The 18,382-nt window shown below is 46.3% G+C and overlaps 1 protein-coding gene across 20 annotated transcripts in view; it reads right to left on the reverse strand.

Annotated features, from left to right (window-relative positions):
* The window catches only part of PRRC2B (proline rich coiled-coil 2B), a 90,664-nt gene that overhangs the window by 36,482 nt on the left and 35,800 nt on the right, over positions 1 to 18,382 (reverse strand). For 18 of the 20 annotated variants that reach the window (XR_006533078.2, XM_044778531.2, XM_044778530.2 and 15 more), the window contains exons 5-11: positions 18,131 to 18,203; positions 12,857 to 13,000; positions 10,705 to 10,946; positions 10,133 to 10,254; positions 9,534 to 9,676; positions 3,563 to 3,653; positions 747 to 939 (exon numbers count right to left, since the gene is read on the reverse strand). Coding sequence is in view for 19 of the 20 variants with exons in the window: in XM_044778531.2 (XP_044634466.2) it covers positions 747 to 939; positions 3,563 to 3,653; positions 9,534 to 9,676; positions 10,133 to 10,254; positions 10,705 to 10,946; positions 12,857 to 13,000; positions 18,131 to 18,203 (1,008 nt within the window). In the remaining variant the exon portion in view is untranslated. The remainder of the gene's footprint in view (positions 1 to 746; positions 940 to 3,562; positions 3,654 to 9,533; positions 9,677 to 10,132; positions 10,255 to 10,704; positions 10,947 to 12,856; positions 13,001 to 18,130; positions 18,204 to 18,382) is intronic. The other 2 variants (XM_070518503.1, XM_070518504.1) reach the window with 1 other exon arrangement.

An 18,382-nucleotide genomic window follows, 5' to 3' on the forward strand; every position in this document is an offset into this window, starting at 1 on the left:
AGCATGTGAATCTGAACTGGACTCTTCGCATAAAGGACATCAATGGGACAACTGGTAAAAGTGGAAGGGGGTGAAAGTGGAAAAGATCAGATGCCAGGGATGTATCAACGCTAATTTCCTGGTTTTGATTGTGGTTCCCTAGAAAGGAATGTCATTTTTGGTAGGAAACAGATATCAAAGTGCTCTGTGGTGATGGGACCTGATCAGGTAGGCAACTTACTCTTCAAAGGGTTCAGAAAAAAATATTCTTTGGATTGTATTTCCAATTTTTATGTAAGTTTGTGACTGTTGCAAAAATTTAAATTTTTTAAATTAAAAGAAAAAGAGAGGGGGCAGCCCCATGGCCAAGTGGTTAAGTTCGCACTCCACTTCAGCGACCCAGGGTTTGGCCGGTTTGGATCCTGGGTGTGGACGTGGCACCGCTCATCAAGCCACGCTGAGGCAGCGTCCCACATGCCACATCTAGAAGGACCCACAACTAAAAATATACAACTATGTACCGGGGGGTCTTTGGGGAGAAAAAGGAAAGATAAAATCTTTAAAAAAAAAAAAAAGAGAGAAACGTCCACCAAGGACTTTTCAAAAACCCAGCCACCGAACTCAGTAAAGTACAAACACACGGGGCAGCCAACTAGACGGCCAGTTCTAGTCACTGTCTTGGAACTCTGGTCAAATGAATGTGAAAAGAGCTTGTGTGTGTGTTCCAGCTAATTACAGGCACAAAACCCCTCCAGTGCCCATGGTACCTGGTAGTCAGGGCCTGACGCCCAGCTGTGAAGCTTCCTGGAAGGTGGCTGAGGTTCTGGCACCTTCCGGATGACACGGGTCACGCCTACTGTTTCGCCCCAGTCCTTTCCTTCCTCTTGGGTACGTTTGGCATCAGCACTGTCCGCAGAGCTCATTGACAATTGCCGCTGCCTTCTAGGGTCCCAACCGTTCCTAGGACAAACCACAGTGAGTGTTAGTTTTCCCAGTCAGTGGTGTGATCTTAACCAGCCAGAAGCACTTAGGAATCCCAAAGCCAGCTGTCTATATACCAGTTTCCTTCATCAGAACACACCTACCCCACCTTATGGCTGACAGGACATGCCCAGAACACCGAAATTCAGTACCAACATTCACCAAGTCACTCGTACACACAAAGCTTCAGGCAGGATGTTTCACATGCATTTCTCCATTTACTGCAAAAAAAAGTCGTTGCTCCCCGCATTCTAAAGAATAGGCAGCTGAGTCTCAGGGTGGCTGGGAGCCCCTCTCCAAGGAAGGAGCTAACAGACTGGAACCCAGGACTCGAAGGTGTAGGTCCTTCTCCCTAAATCACAGCTCCTTCCCTGTGCTTTCCATAAAGGAGGCGCTTAATAAATGCTCCTCCAAACAGTGAAGTATGACGCTGTGATACAGAGAGCAAGAGGAGAGGAGCACACACAGCAAGAAAGGAGAGAAGATGCCAAAAGGAGGCTGCAAGAGGGCTCGTCAACAAAGGCACTGGGGCAAAACACATATGTGCATTTGCTGAGCACCTCTTGTATGCAAAGGAAGTGCCCAGTAAACACAGCAGAGTTCAGAGAAAGGCAGGGAGTCGGGTCTGGCTAATATCGTGTGCCTGCATGTGTCCACGCACACATATGTACATGGGGTGGAAGCAGACAAGGTGCATGAGGAGACCACGACAAGGCAACAACCGCTAGCGACTCCTGCCTTCACTCCGAGAGACATGGAGACCACACCTGATCCTCCAGAGAAGACTTCTCTTTAGAAGACGACTAAGGCACAGTCACTGATAATACGAAAGGAAGGAGACAAGCTGGCTAACCTCTGAATGGTCCAGTAAAGAAAGGATGCTGGAACCAGTGGTCCCTGAGACAATCAGCAGGAAAGCATGGAGTCAAAGGAAGTTTCAGGAACCCATCATGGATGGGGAAATAAAGATGTCAAAGGAGGCTTGGGGGCATGTTAGTCGAAGTGTCTGGGAGTTGGAACATTGGAAAAAGAGCAGGCTTAGGGAGGAGGTGGTTAGGGGACTCTCAATTTGAGGGGGTCCTCGGTCATAGCCAGTAGCGAAGTTGGGTCCAAAACCCATATCTAACTCTGTCAGTTGAATATTCAACTCACATCAACTGAAAAGACAAGGAACAGAGTGTCGTACTGCTCCAATAAGTCTGTAAAATTTCATGTCTCTGCCTTTGATTTAAATTCTTGATTACCTCTCCTTCTGAGCTTAGTGTTCCAGGAACTGACTGATGGACATTTCCCAAGTGCACCCAAAGCTTCGGTTAAAACCAAACAGCATTAAAGTAAATTAAAGGGGTGGGCCCCATGGCTGAGTGGTTAAGTTCGCATGTTCCACTTTGGCGGCCCAGGGTTTCACCGGTATGGATCCTGGGCACAGACACGGCACCGCTCACCAAGCCACGCTGAGGTGGCGTCCCACATGCCACAACTGGAAGGACCCACAACTAAAAATACACAACTATGTACTGGGGAGCTTTGGGGAGAAGAAGAAGGGGAAAAAAAGACTGGCAATAGATGTTAGCTCAGGTGCCAATCTTTAAAAAAATAAATAAATAAAATCAATTACAGAAGCCTTGATTAGTTAATTATTTGTGTGTCATCAGAGAAAGAGTGGCAGAAGATGGTGACCAGCTCCCTCCAGAAGAGGGGGAATTACTTCAAAAGCTTTGAAGCAAAAGATGAAACAAAGAAAATGTCTTGCAGACGCACCTATATAAACATTCAATTATTGACAATAAAATAGACAAAGGGAAAAATATTGAAGCATTAATATCTAAAAATTATAATGCATGAACTACATTTTGAAGGAAAGCGTAATAAGTCCAATAGATAATGTACAAAGGAAACAGGCAATTCCACACAAAGGAAAGCATTCACATTTGCTAGTACTCAAAAAAATGCAAATTAAAGCAAGCATAGGTCCTATTTTAAAAGTACTAGCCACTGCTACTGATGTCATGAGAAAAACTAGACGGACCAGAGTACAATGAAGTATTTTCCAAAGAGCATTATGAGTAAAATTAGTCCAAAAAACAATCCAAAAGAGAGAGAAAAGATTAAAGTGGTCCAATAAGGTTAGGGAATCTGGCATGCTCTGCTTCCTGCTTCCCCCACGTCCCCAGAGAGTCCCCACACGCTTCAGGACACTCCAGGCTCTGAGCGACCTCGCAGGAAAGGAGTAAGTTGAGCCCAGGGTGGTTTCCCGAACTTGCCTCGGGAGAGAAGCCTTTCTGGGCACAACACCCATAAGCAACCTGCAGAACCACACACTCAGGAAAATCCTTGCACAGCGGTTAAAAATCACCAGCCCTCACAAGCCGCGCCTGGATGCAAATCCTGGCTCCTTTCCTGAACAACTGTGCTCAAGAGCTATCGTCCGCTCATCTGCCAAACGGGAACAGCACCTGCCCTGGAAGGTTGCTGGGGTAACAGGAAACGCACTTGGCCTGGCGACCAGCACACGGCAGCACCAATAAGCACTGACGCATTTACCTCCTGCTAATGCCAAGCTCCACGGGAGCGGTGCAGGAGCAGGCAGGGGGATCCTTACCACTTCGGCCTGCCGTCCTTCACAACTTCTTCCTCCTCTTCATCATCACTGAACTTCAGTTTCTCGGAATAGTCCACTTCCTCGTGGAGGCCTACAACAGGATGAGGGCCAGGAAGAATGAGAAAAAATGAGCATCTCGACAGCGCTAACAGCACCACTGGGGGCTGCCTCCCGTCAGGCTTGATGCCAACCCAACTGGGGAGTAAGGCTAACCACCCAGCTGCCACTACAAAACAAACACTGCAGATAAAAGTGAAGGACAGTTATGGCTTCCGGCAACAGCAAAGCAGCTGGTTAGACTAACTCTCCCACAGATAACGGTTCTTAAATCTGGACAGAATATTCCTAAAATTTTTATTAGAAGGGGCAGGCGAGGGAGCAAAAGCAGGCAGAATCCATGAAGGAGTCTACCTAGCAAGGCGGAAACTCAACCAGTGAGACTGCCGGGACCATTCTGCCCCAGGGTACATTCCAACCCCTGGGGGAATCGGGCGGCAGAGAGTGCCCATCACTGAGAAGTGGGTACATAACATGTAGGAGATCCAGACAACGGTACAGTTGGTGGCCAAAAAAATTAAAAAAAGGATGAATACTGACACAGACTCTAATATGATAAATCTTGAAAACATGCTGGGAGAGGCCAGATACGAAAGGCCACACATCGTGTTGTGTAATTCCATTAATATGGATACAAATCCACAGAGACAGAAAGCAGACTAGTGGTTCCCAGAGGACATGTGCCGGGGGCAGGGGGTACAGGGGTCACTGGGAGTGACTGCTAATAGGTACAGGGTTTCTTTTGTGGGTGATGGAAATGTTCTGGAACTGGAGAGTGCAGATGGTTGCACAAACTTGTGAATGTACTAAACATCAATGAATTGGAGACTTTAAAAGAGTGAATTTTAGATTATACAAAAATCAGTTATGTGAATTAGATCTTTAAAAAACCAAACAACCAAAGCCCAATCCAACTAAAGGCAGAGCTGGACTGGATCAAAGAGCAAGTGCAGCTGTATGCCGTCTCACAGAACATCACTTTAAATATAAACACAGACGGTATGAGAGGAAAAGGGTGGAAAAAGACAAACCATGAAAACAGTGGACAATAAGTTAGAGGGAGGATCCGAACACAGGACAAAACGGACTCCAAGACCAGAAGCAGCACTAGAGATACAGGACACTTGAACAGCACAAAGGGTCAGCATGTCACAGTCACAAACACTGTGAAGTGTACACGCCTAATAACAGCGTCAAAGTAAGTGAAGTAGAGACGGATAGAATTCAAGGGGGAAACTGACAAACCCACAATTACAGTGGAGAGGGTAGCACTCGCTGTCAGTAACCGATAGAACCAGACGAAAATATCAGGAAGCACCCACCGTCTGAACGACACTCCCAACCACCTCGACAAAGCTGCTGCTGACAGAACGTCACACCCAACGACCGTACAACACACATTTTTTTCAAATGCACTTGGAATGCTCACTGAGACAGACCATATCCTGTTCATAAAACAAGTCTCGGTAAGTTGAAAAGAACTGAAATCATACAGCACATGCTCTTGGGCTATAACGGAATTAGAAATCTAGAAATCTCTGATAATTAAAACGAACAAATCAACGAAACAGAAAACAATCAATGGAGAAAATTAAAGGCAAAGTCTGCCTCTTTGTAAAGGCTAATAAAACCAGTAAGTCCTTGGTGGAAGTGACAAGAAAAAGAGAAAAAACACAAATTACCTAACTATCAGGAATAAAAGAAGGAACATCACTACAGATTCCACAGATATCCAAAGGAAAAGGAGTGTCATCAACAACTTTACACCAAGAAATCGAACTCGAACAAATTCTTTCCAACGCAACTTATCAAAAACTGACACAAAATGACATAGGAAATACGAGCAGCCCCATCACTAATCAAAGAAATTAAATTTACCATCACAAATGTTTCCACAAAGAAAACTCCAGGGCCAAAATGTTGCATTGGTAAATTTTATCAATTTTTTTATCAATTTTTATTAAGCATTTATGAAAGAACTAATACCAATCTTATGGAAACTCTTTCACAAAGTAGAGAAGGAGGTGTCCTGTCCTGTCTATTTTCCAGCTCATCCTATGAGACCAGCATAACCCTAGTACCAAAATCCAAGAAAGATATTAAAAGAAAATTATAGACTAATATTCACCACGAACACAGACACTAAGAATCTTAATAGAGGCCGGCCTGGTGGCGCAGCGGTCAAGTGCGCACATTCTGCTTCGGCAGCCCAGGGTTTGCCAGTCTGGATCCCGGGTGTGTGGACATGGCACCGCTTGGCAAGCCATGCTGTGGCAGGCATCACACATATAAAGTAGAGGAAGATGGGCATGGATGTTAACTCAGGGCCAGTCTTCCTCAGCAAAAAGAGGAGGATTCGGGGCCAGCCCCATGGCCAAGTGGTTAAGTTCACACACTTCACTGCGGCGGCCCAGGGTTTTACCAGTTCAGATCCTGGGCGCAGACATGGCACCACTCATCAGGCCACATTGAGGCGGTGTCCCACATGCCACTACTGGAAGGACCTGCAACTAAGATATACAACTATGTACCGGGGGTATTTGGGGCGATAAAGCAGAAAAAAAAAAAGAGGATTGGCAGTAGATGTTAGCTCAGGGCTAAGCTTCTTCTTCCAAAAAAGAAAAAGAATCTTAATAAAGTATCAGCAAATTGAATCTAGGCATACAAAAAAGGTGGCGTTTATTCTGGGAACGTGACATTGGTTAGCATTAAAAAAACAATCAATGAAACCATCAGATTACCAAAATAAAGAGGAAAAATTATATAACCACAAAGAAAGAAAAAGTATTTAACAAAAATTCAACATCCATTCCTGATTTAAAAAACAAAACATTCAGCAAACTAGAAAGAGCAGAGAACCTCCTCAATCTGATAAAGAGGTTCTCCAAAAACCTACAGCTAACATCACATTTAATGTCGAAACACTAAACACTTTCTCCCTAGTACCAGAAACAAAGAACTCAAGCACAACATTGTACTGAATTACGACAGTGCAACACGGCAAGAAAAAGAAACAAAAGGCATATAATCTGAAAAGAAAGACAGGAAACTGTCCCTATTTACAGGTGACATGATGGTTTATGTAGAAAATTCTAAGAAGTCAACAGAAACGAGTGAAACCAATAAGCGCATTCAGCAAAGTGCTTGGTACAAGATCAATAGACAAAAATCAACTTTATTTCCACATAATAACATCAAACACTAAAAAATTAAACCATAAAAAAAAACAATGCCACTTAGCATCAAAAAACATAAAATACTGGGGCTGGCCCCGTGGCCGAGTGGTTAAGTTCGCGCTCCACTGCAGGCGGCCCAGTGTTTCGTTGGTTCGAATCCTGGGCGCGGACATGGCACTGCTCATCAGACCACGCTGAGGCAGCGTCCCACATGCCACAACTAGAAGACCCACAACGAAGAATATACAACTATGTACTGGGGGGCTTTGGGGAGAAAAAGGAAAAAATAAAATCTTTAAAAAAAAAAAAACAAAACATAAAATACTTAAGAATAAACTTAACAAAAGATGTTCAAGACCTCTACCCTGGAAACTATAAAGGACTGCTGAGTGAAATCAAGGACCTAAGAAAGACATTCATCAGCTTCCCGGATGGAAGATTCAAAATCAACATGTCATGTATCCAGAAATATATTCAAACACAATCCTAACCACAATGCCCACAGGCTTTTTGTAAATACTGACAGGCTGATTCTAAATTTATACAGGAATGAAAGGAACTCAGAATAGTTAGAATCTTGAAAAAGAACAAAGTTGGAGAACTTACACTCCCTGACTTTAAGACATACTATAGAGCTACAGTGTGGCGTCGGATGAGGAAGAACACGCAGATCCAGAAACAGCCCCACCCTTATATGGTCAACTGATTTTTGGCAAAGGTGCCAAAGCAATTCAATAGCAGAAGGAAAGTTTTATCAACAAATGGTGCATTTCCAACAAATGGAAAAAAAATGAACCTCGACTCCTACCTTACCCCAAACACAAAAATTAATTCAATATGGATCACAGACCCAAAAATAAAGAATTAAAACTATTTAAAAACATAAAGGAATTTCTTCACCACCAAGGAGAGACAAAGATTTTTCAGACAGGACACAAAAGCAATAACCATAAAAAAACACAAATTTATAAATTAAACTTCACCAAAATCACAAGTTTCTTACCAAAACACAGAGCTAAAAAAATGAAAAGACAGGGGGCCAGACCCCCGGCCAAGTTGTTAAGTTTGCGAGCTCCGCTGTGGCGGCCCAGGGTTTTGCCAGTTTGAATCCTGGGCGCGGACATGGCACTGCTCATCAGGCCATGCTGAGGTGGCATCCCACATGCCACAACTAGAAGGACCCACAACTAAAACCATACAACTATGTACCAGGGGGATTTGGGGAGAAAAAGGAAAAATAAAATCTTTAAAACAAATGCAAAGACGGGGCCAGCCCTGTGGCCGAGTGGTGAAGTTCGCACGCTCTGCTTCAGTGGCCCAGGGTTTCACCGGTTTGGATCCTGGGCGCGGACATGGCACCGCTGGTCAGGCCATGCTGAGGCGGAGTCCCACATGCCATCACTAGAAGGACCCACAACAGGAATATACAACTATGTACTGGGGGCATTTGGGGAGAAAAAGCAGGAAAAAAAAAAGAAGATTGGCAACAGTTGTTAGCTCGGGTGCCAATCTTTTAAAAAGAAAAAAGTGAAAAGACAAGGGAGGTACTGGGAAAAAATATTTGTGAAATATAAGCTGCAAAAGACTTGTATCCATGACTTACATTCTAACACTCACAACGAAAAAAAAAGATATACCAGTAGCCAAAGAGCACAAGAAAATGTGTTCATCATCGTTAGTCATCAGCAAAATGCAAATTAAATGAGATACCATTACACACCCACTACAATGGCTAAAATTAAAAAGACTAACACAGAAGTGTTGTGAAGACGCAGAGCAACCAAATTCTCACACCTTGCTGCTGGGAATGCAAAACAGCACAACCGCCACAGGAAAGGCTGAGGTGATTCTTATGAACCTAACCACGCACCCACCCTCTGACCCAACAATTCCACTCCTCGACATTTACTCAAGAGAAAGGAAAATGTCACTCATCATGGAACTTCCGAATAGATAAACAAATTACAGTATATCGATACAATGAAACATATTCCAGTAAGTAAAAGTGACTACTGATATATAACGACATTGTTCCATCTCGAAAACATTACCTGAGAGTAAATGCTGCATGACTGCATTCATTGGTAGTTCTGCAACGGGCAGAACTAACCTACAGTAAGGTCACGAGACGAGGGGGAGGCCCTGGGCAGAGCTAGGGCTGGGGCCGACAGGATCCGGGGTGCTGCGGGAGGTTCTCTATCTTGATAAGGGGTGTGGCACACAAGTGATCCATTTGTCAAAACTGTACCAATAAGATATGTGCCTTTCAGTGTAATTAAAATCTACTTGAATACAAACAAAAAGAATTTTAAAAGAAAATAACGGGGTTGGGGCACGGGGCAAGGGTGAAGATAAATAAGAATGGCAGAACACTGGGTCCCTGGTGACGCTGGATGGTGGGGAGCTGGGGGTTCACTGTACTATTTTGTTTTAACCTTCCCATTATAAAAGCTCTTTTTTCAATAAAGTTAACAGCAAAATCACCCATAGCTCTAAGATCAAGACCAAAGACCAAAAAGAAGATGATGGCTCCATCAGGAAGCAACCACTGGTCTGACCACCACCGAGGATCCGAACTCAGGGCACAGAGGCTGCTCCCTGGCCCTGTCTTCATCCCAGCTTGCCGAGGGAAAACACGTTTGCGTCAGAGGGTTTTCAACGCTGGAGAGCGGAGACTGACTTCAGCCCTGCCTTCCTACACTGCAGTGATAAACCCATCAGGAGACACCATAACCCACCTGCCCAGCCATCATCAGCATCAGTGTCCAGATCATCAAGGCCCTTCAGGTTTTCCGCATTGATGATGGTGGGCCGTGGTGCCCGTTCCACCAGCTGCCTTAGTGGACGGATAGGGCGAGCCATTCCCAGTCTGTTTTCTTTTCTGATGAGGGAAAGAAGAGTAAAGATGCTGGACTCATGTCAAGTACACAGATGGAAGTAAAACCAAATACTTTTCCAAAAATAAGTTCTACATTGCAAAGGTTCTTGTTTGCATTTAATATTTACACATCATCTCCTTTTAAAAGAAACAGACAATGAACAAATACCTCCCAGAGAGAAGTTCTGCCTCATTCTCCTGTTTCATATGCTGAATGCAAATGCCTAGTAATAAGCACATGCCAAAACTTCAACTATGCCAGGAACCTGAAATTGCAACCCAATCTCTTGGGCAGCCCCAGATCCCAGCCATCCCACACACCCTGGGGTTCTGAGCTCATTTTTAGGTTCACTGTGGTCTCCAGAAGGCAAAGTACTTTCAAACATCAGCTTAGTATCTTGTCCAATATCACCACCAGGGGTAATCACTACATATGTGACTACAATGCAATAGCCTTACCCATCTTGGTCATTCATCTGGAACTGTCTAAAAGGAACACGGGGTTCAAGGCGGAGCTGGGGAAGGGGGAAAGATCCTCGTTCCACTGTACCCTGGTTCTCTGAAGACTGTGGCGAACACATCTGAAACATAACATCAATGAACAGGGTTTTCTGGTAATTCTAAGTTCCACTTACATTAGGATTTGTCTTGGAAAATAAAAAACGGGAAAAAGAAACAGGAAAGTCTTGGGGTTTCCCAATTAATCCTACCACCATCTCCCCCATTTCTTTCCTGCTGTCAGTAAGTAAGTAAGGGACCTGTGTCTTGGGGAAGACCTGCCTCTCCTTTTTCTAAAGAACCAAGGCTAAAATAATATCCACATCACCAGGGAAAGAAGCCAGAGGCCCTTAAGATATGAAAAGGGGAGAGAAAATGCAAAACTAATGGGAACCTCCAGAGTAGGGTTTTCAAGGCAAAGAGTGAAACTGGGAGGGAGAAGCCAAGGTGGACATTCAACCATGTGAAGCAGGTTCCGCTGGACATGAACAATCCGACTTCATGGGAAAAAAGGGGACACTCTGAAGACTTACAAAAGCAGGAAGCATGTCATGGTATGTAGGTGGGTGGTATACATTTCCCATGAACTGTGAAGCCCCTTTGCGGACAGGCTGAGCCGGGCGGAGAGAGGGGTCCTTAGAATCGCTGGTACATGCCGAGGAGGGGGCTCCGTCTCCTGCACTCGAGTTCCTGCTGCCCAGCTCAGTTGGGGAGGCGCTCAGAGACGTGGCAGAAATTATGTTTCGCCCACCGCCCTCCCTCCAGCTTGTCACATCTGGAAATTGAAAGGGGGCAAAAGGGGAGAGGAAAGAGGAGGGGGAGGAGGGATTGTATGAGGTTCTGAAGGTCAAGGGACCCCCTCATTCACCAAAAAAATAAAAAACAAAAAAAAACAAAAAGTGAAGAATCGAGTCAACTGGTCAAGTAGGTCAGGGAAAGTGGGGGGCAGACACCTGGCCAATGAGTATGAACTTGCTGAGGGAAGTCTGATCATAAGGGAATACAAAATGAGGTCCACTGAGAGAGAAGACAAGTGAAAACAAGACACAGTCTTCACTGATTAACAGAAACCACATCAGCCACAGATCTAATGCCCCCAAGAAATTAAGACAGCCCTGATGAATAGAGCCTTGCGTGCTTTCTTCCAGAAATACTGACCTGGCCCCGTCAGGATCAGCACTGTGCCTGCGCGGACATTTACATTAAAACCACTGAGTTCCCGACACACATTTTCAAACTCGGTTTAGCAGTGGCAGGGCTAGTCAAAGAGATTGCCCAGGTCATAAGACAAAGCAGAGCTGTCCCTACTCCAGCAGGGGTGTGGAGGGGCCTGAGGCCCAGCCCACCAGGCTTTTGCCCCTGCTTGCTGCTGCATCCATCCCGTGGAGCCCTTCCACAGGTCATGATAAGAACCTGCCAACCTATCTGCCCATCTTTTCACGATGATGTTCTCCACTGCCAAACGCACACAACATCTGGCAGAATTACAGGCCAGCAAGAAATCAGATGAGCCAAAAGACTCCTCTTTTGAGTCAACTTTTGGTTAGTGGTTGAAACACGAAAGGTCCCTAAGTATGTGACCCTTAGGAGAAAGAGACCCAGGATGGGAGCTACAAAATCCAGGTCTGCTCCCAGCTCTTCAACCACCTTGCGTGTGATCTCAGGCAAGCCCTGTGCTAACCCCTCTGGCCATCTGGGGCTTCTCGAAGGACGAGATGGAATTGATCCCGGAAGCTTCTCCTAGTTTTAAATTTTTATAGTCCTACAAAGCAGCTCATCTTAATTAATCCCAGAAAGTTACAATTCTTGGCCTAAGGAATTTAATTACATATTTGGAGCAGACAAAATAACCCAGCTTAGGCTAGTGAAAAGCAATATGTTTTATTAAAGAGTCACACAGTGATCATTTCATTTACAGGATATCAATTCTGACTCTGGAATACTTCAAGGATTAATCAAGACAAGCAAACAAAAATCCCTCCTATTTCAAGACCTGATCAAGCTCCCATGCCCCCTAAAAGAACAGGAGCCATTTCAGAATCCCCAGTTAGAACAGAGAGAATGTCTCATTCCCAAACAACACCCCAACCTCTGACCACCCAAGGCCACTAAGGAGAAAACATTACCAGCAAGTATCACGATACAATCCTGCCGACTCCTTGGCCAGACCCCAGATGAGGAGACCATGGAGACTGGCGCTGGGCCGGCTACATAACAATCCCCAGGGGAACGCGTTTAAAAAAAAGATTCTAATTTGGCTCGGGGAGAGAGCAGGCTGGGAATTAGACATTTCAACAAATTCCCCAAGTGATTCTGATAGGATTCAGCTAAATTTAGGAATCACCGGTTTAGAAAACAAGCTCCCAAATCAGGAACCAAGGTAATTGGCCCTTGGCCCATCCATCTTTGCCATGACCACGCAGGCATATCAGAACTAACATACGACGACAGCTGGGAAGGCGCACAGGCCTGGCCCAACCAAAAAGACAAGAAATGACCTCCAGAGCAGCCTAGGAAAGAAGTTCAACAGATGCAGAGGTCAGGTGGAGGGTCAATAACCACACTTCCCAGGCAGGAGCCTGGACTCAAGGAGCTCTGGCCCTTTGAGAACGAGCATACTTCTTCTAAGAGGGCAGAGAGAAGAAGGGAAATTCTGCTGTTCCACATGTGTGCAAGGTCACTTACTCTGTGGGCGGAGGCTTGGTCCTGGCCCATACGACAGATCTAAGACGCCCTTTTCTTTGCCAGCCTTGTCCTGCCCTCCAGCTGCTTTCAGCGTCGGAAATTCCTCGGGAGAGAAGGATAATAGTCGGCTTGAGCCCCTTAAACCTGCCAAGAAAACCAGGAAGACTTATGGAGCAAGGGAGACGGGCATCACCAGTTCTCTGCCCCACCGACTCCACGCACCGAAAGCCACAGCACCCTGCAGCCGGCTCATTTTTAGTGCACCGTGCAGAGCAGCACAAGGGTTCCCCAAAGGTGACAAGGAGAGCTGGTCACAGACTACATCAGGCCCCCTGCCAGCTAACCTGCAGGAGCTGGTTACCAAGTGCACGGGGCAAGATTCACAGCTGCCCCAGCCCAGATCCTTCCCAGCTCCCAGAAGAAGACAAAGAAGACAGTAAGGTCCTTCTGGCAGCCCCGGGGGGCAGACAAGAGCCGTCTTCCACAAAGTCGGCCCAAGGAAGTCAACCGTTTTCGTGTGGAGGTAATGCCAACAGGTCACCCCTCGTGCCTCCCCAAAGGCCTCCATCCTAGATTTACACTCCTGAGTACCTCCTCATTGTCCGTTTCAGTTTACCACTTTCTACAAAGTTCCTCAAGCCCTACAAGACCAAACATTTTCCACTTGGAATCCTGGGACACTTGCTTTCTTTGTTTCTTTCATTCATTCCCCAACACCATAACCTCTGTTAGAGAAGAAGCCTTTTTTTTTTTTTGGAAGATTAGCCCTGAGCTAACTACTGCCAATCCTCATCTTTTTGCTGAGGAAGACTGGCCCTGAGCTAACATCCATGCCCATCTTCCTCTACTTTATATGTGGGACACCTGCCACAGCATGGTTTTTGCCAAGTGGTGCCGTGTCTGCACCCAGGATCCGAACCCACAAACCCCGGGCTGCCGAGAAGCAGAACGTGCGCACTTAATTAACCGCTGCGCCAGCGGGCCGGCCCTAAAGAAGCCTTTTCTTAACTTGCTCCTGTCACTCACAGCACGCAGCACAAAAAACCTGCACTCATCTTCTGGATGAATGGATAATGACAAATAATGCATTTTAGGGTCCAGAGTGGGATCTGGTCCTTTTAACTGGAATGCGCAGCACATCTCCAGCACCATATACACCTAGTAACAGGAAGATCACACAGCACAATGTCGGACTGTGATATGTCTTGCTCCCTAGACAGAAGAGCCAAATTTTTCTCTAGGCAGCATTCTTAGCACCACTGATTCACGGACCTGTAACCAAGGAAGACTTTGCCAGAAAGATGCAGTGGGATTAGTGTCGATGCACAACACAGCAATTCATTCACCATCCCACTTAGTAAAAAGGTCTAGGGTCAAACAAAGCTGCCAGAGTAATCAATGGACACATTATTCACCAATGATCAACCTGAGAGACAATTTCCAAGTGTCAGGAAGGGGCTCTACTGCTCTGTGAAGGGGGACTTTGACGCATCATATAGTCACTTCATTATGCTAAAAGGTCACTGGCAAGAATGAAATACCGAAGTCACACTTCAAAAGTATGGTAGATTAGGGGGCCAGCCCCGTGGCCAAGTGGTTGAGTTCGCACGCTCCACTTCAGGGGCCCAGGGTTTCTCCGGGTCGGATCCTGGGTGTGAACATGGCACCGCTCCTCAGGACATGCTGAGGCGGCGTCCCACATAGCACAGCCAGAAAGACCCACAACTAGCATATATAACCATGTACTGGGGGCTTTGAGGAGAAAAAGAAGGAAAAAAAATATGGGCAATAGATGTTAGCTCAGGTGCCAACCTTAAAAAAGAAAAAAGTAGGGTAGATATTGGAAGTTTAAAGAAAAACGTCCGGTACTTTTTTTCTGCCTCAACAGTCATGAAGGTATTATTCTAAGTATGAATTAAACTTACCCTCCACGGATTACAAGGATAAAGGGTAGAACTCAAAATCTCAAGCCAAAGCAGCCGTGTTCCTAAGGTCTCAATGCTCCGTCATGTTCACCCACCAATCTCCCACACCATGTGTTCTCCGCCATGAGAAAGTGACACAGTAAAATCAGGGAGCTTCTTCCCAGGGCCCAGATCAAACCATTGGTGGTGCTGCTGGCACCAGAGCCCATGAGACGTGAGCCTCTGCCCAAACCACAGAATCGGGCCTCCTGGGTCTGTTCCAGGTGAAACAGACCGATGGAACATCTTCCAAATGGAGAGTCTATCAACTCTGCGAGAGTCCTTTTGATGCCAAAGAGTCATGAAAATGTTTGTGGGCAACACCCCCAAGTCCTCAGAGCCCTGATGGCACCACAGACTTGCGCCTCTGGCACAAGGGGAGGAACCAGAGCCTGATGCCCACTGCAGCCCCACCTGGGCCCGGGGAGAGTGTGTTCTCTCCTCTTGGGATCCTGGGTTCTGCCATCTCCCAGGTGAGCTATCACATGTTTACAGAGCATTTTACTGTGTTTCAGAATTGTTTTCTAAATGCTCTTACTTTTTGCTAAGTAACACAATCACAAGGTCCAAAAGAAAGAAGCCATGAAGAGCTTTCCTCCCATCCTTGTGCCGCATCGGCCCACTTCTAATGCCCTCAAAAAACAGGGCCTTTCCTGGTTGCTTCCCTCCTCCTTTCATGTGTTCCCTTCCAGAGATTTTTTAATGCATATACAACATTTTTCAGAAGTGGATTCTCCCTCATCCCAATTTTCTGCATGAATGGTAACATACTCTATACATTATTCTGCACTTTTTTTCATTTACAAATGTGCCCTGGAGATCTTGCCATTATCAGGAGAAAACTGCTTTTTTTCCTTAGAGCCAAAAAGTATTCCATTAAAGTACCATAATTTGTTGGATATTTCAAGTGATTGTTTCCAATCTTTTACTAGCACAATGTTGTAACGAATGATCTGGTATGTATGTCATTTCATACACAGGCAAGTGTAATTTACAGAGTGATTTCCTCAAAGTGGAACTGCTAGATCAAAGAGTCTAAGTGTTAATATTTTGAGAGGCAGTCCCAAACTGTCCTCCACAGTGGTTGTGTCCATTTACACTAGCTTTTTTTGAATCTTTGTCTTTTTTTTTTTGCAGGGGAAGATTTGCCCTAAGCTAACATCTATTGCTAATCTTCCTCCTTTTTCCCTCCTTTTCCCCTGCCAAAGCCCCAGTACACAGTTGTGTATAGCTGTAAGTTCATTCTTCTATGTGAGCCCCCGTGACAGCACTGCTGCTGACAGACAAGTGGTACGGTTCCATGCCCAGGAACCAAACCTGGGCCACCAAAATGGAGCACAGTGAATATTAACCATTATGCCATCAGGGCTGGCTTTGTAATTCTTTTTAAATAAAAATTAATACATTTGATTTAATTAAAATTCTAACTTTACAAGGGTTGGCACTGTGGCATACTAGTTAAGTTTGGCACACTCTGCTTCGGCAGCCCAGATTTGCAGGTTTGGATCCCAGGTGTGGACTAGTACCACTCGTCAGCCACACTGTGGCAGCGACCCACATATACAGTGGAGCAAGAGTGGCACAGATGTTAGCTCAGGGCTAATCTTCCTCAGCAAAAAAAATAAATAAATAACCTAACTTTACAGAAAGATAAGCTGTAGAGAGCCAAAGAAGCACTGTCAACAGTTCAGCGAGTGCTTTTTTTTTCCCCCAAGACTGGCACCTGAGCTAACAACTGTTGCCAATCTTTTTTTTTTTTCCTGCTTTATCTCCCCAAATCCCCCCAGTACATAGTTGTATATCTTAGTTAGAAGTCCTTCTAGTTGTGGCATGTGGGACGCAGCCTCAGCATGGCCTGACCAGTGGTGCCATGTCCGTGCCCAGGATCTGAACTGTCCAAACCCTGGGCCGCCGCAGCAGAGCATGCGAACTTAACCACTTGGCCGCGGGGCCGGTCCCTGTGAGTGCTCTTTAAAGACTTGATTCTAGGGTAGTGAAATGCTTGTCACTGCCTCTCCCTATCCCTCTTGCTCCCTCCACTTCACCCTCTGGGGACTCCAGCATCCATAAAGCTCTCTTATCGACAAGGCCCAAGCTTCCCCTGCCTGTTGTGACATCAGGAGCGCCTGGGCTCTGCCCACAGCTCCAGTGGCACATTGACTGATATGTCGTTCCCCACAGGAGACTGAGGGGATCGTCCTCAACCACACAGTGATCCCAACCCAGAGGGGCACTGGAGTCTGGTGGGCCGGGGGAGGGTGGATACGGAAGGCTAGACGTCTAGCTGTTTTCTAATATAAGCTACACAAAGGTAAAGTCTGGCAAAGCCTTGGCTGGCAGGGACAAGCAGAAGGCAGAGGGCGATGCCAGGGCAGGGGGTAAAAAAGGCAGCCAGTGCTGCTTACAGAAGCAGGAGCAACTGTGGGTTAACCACTCACACCACTGCCCCTCACCTTCCAGCTCTGAGGCACCTCGTTTGGTCTGCACAGTGGGTTAGAAACATTTAAGCTAACACTGAAAAATTAGCAGAGTTCACATAAAAAAATCTGGATTTTTGGTTTCTCTCAAAAATGCCCCTGACCCTGGGCCCGCCTTTCAGAGGGCTCCAGTCACTGGAGGGGAGTCTGGTTACCCTCTGCTCACGCCCCACCCTCACCCCAAAGGCTTCTGGGCCTGCCTTGGAAGCCATTTGAATTTGTTGCTCACAATTCATTTAAAACTCTCACCCATTCCCTTGGGCTCACCTCTCCCATCACCTACCTCATCACACTGAACTAGCATGGCGGCAGCTCAGCCAACCACACTTCCTGAGCACTTCCTGAGGGTCAGGCAGGCACCAAAGGTGACAAATACCACACAACCCTCTCAACGCTCTGGTGTTCCGGTCCCCCAGCAGGCAGCTCAGGTGCCTGGGCTGGCTTCTTTATAAACCATGCTAAAGTTAGCAGACCACGCAGCACCTCCTCCTTGCGGTCCCAGGAGAGGAGGCAGATGTGTGCTGGCAACACTGCTAAGCAGGTATTAACTCCATCAGCAGCACAGCCGAACTAAACAGCAGCAGGGCCAGCTGCCCAGGTCTCTGTGCGCCTCAGGAGGAACGTCTTTAGCAATAACACTGAATGAAATCAAAGAGCCGACACACTTCCCAGAATCAGCGCTTCCCCTACAGGGGCAATGGCAAGGGCTCCACAGAGCAGTCTCTCTCTCAGGGAAGAGAGTCCACAAAGACTGCCTAGACCCTACCAGAACAGTCTAGAAAGGTCCTCATCCCTCCTAAACCCCCACCCCAACGCCACACACACACACTTACCACCTTCGTGTCCTACTGGCTTTCCATTCAGCTGTGCCCATGACTTTGGTCCACCTGGCGCTGAATTTGTATTCTGAAAGAAGGAAGAAAATTAGAAGAGAGCCAGCCCAATCGGTTTGCAGTCCATCACTGAGCAAGTTAAACTAAGGTGTCCACAGGCCCGCACCTTAGGTTCAAACCCCACACCAATATATCCACTACCACCTGCTGAGCAGCATCTAACCACGTGAGCTTCCCACTGCAGATCCCACT

Source organism: Equus asinus, chromosome 10 (assembly GCF_041296235.1).
Source record: "Equus asinus isolate D_3611 breed Donkey chromosome 10, EquAss-T2T_v2, whole genome shotgun sequence".
Classification (NCBI taxonomy): Eukaryota; Metazoa; Chordata; class Mammalia; order Perissodactyla; family Equidae; genus Equus; species Equus asinus.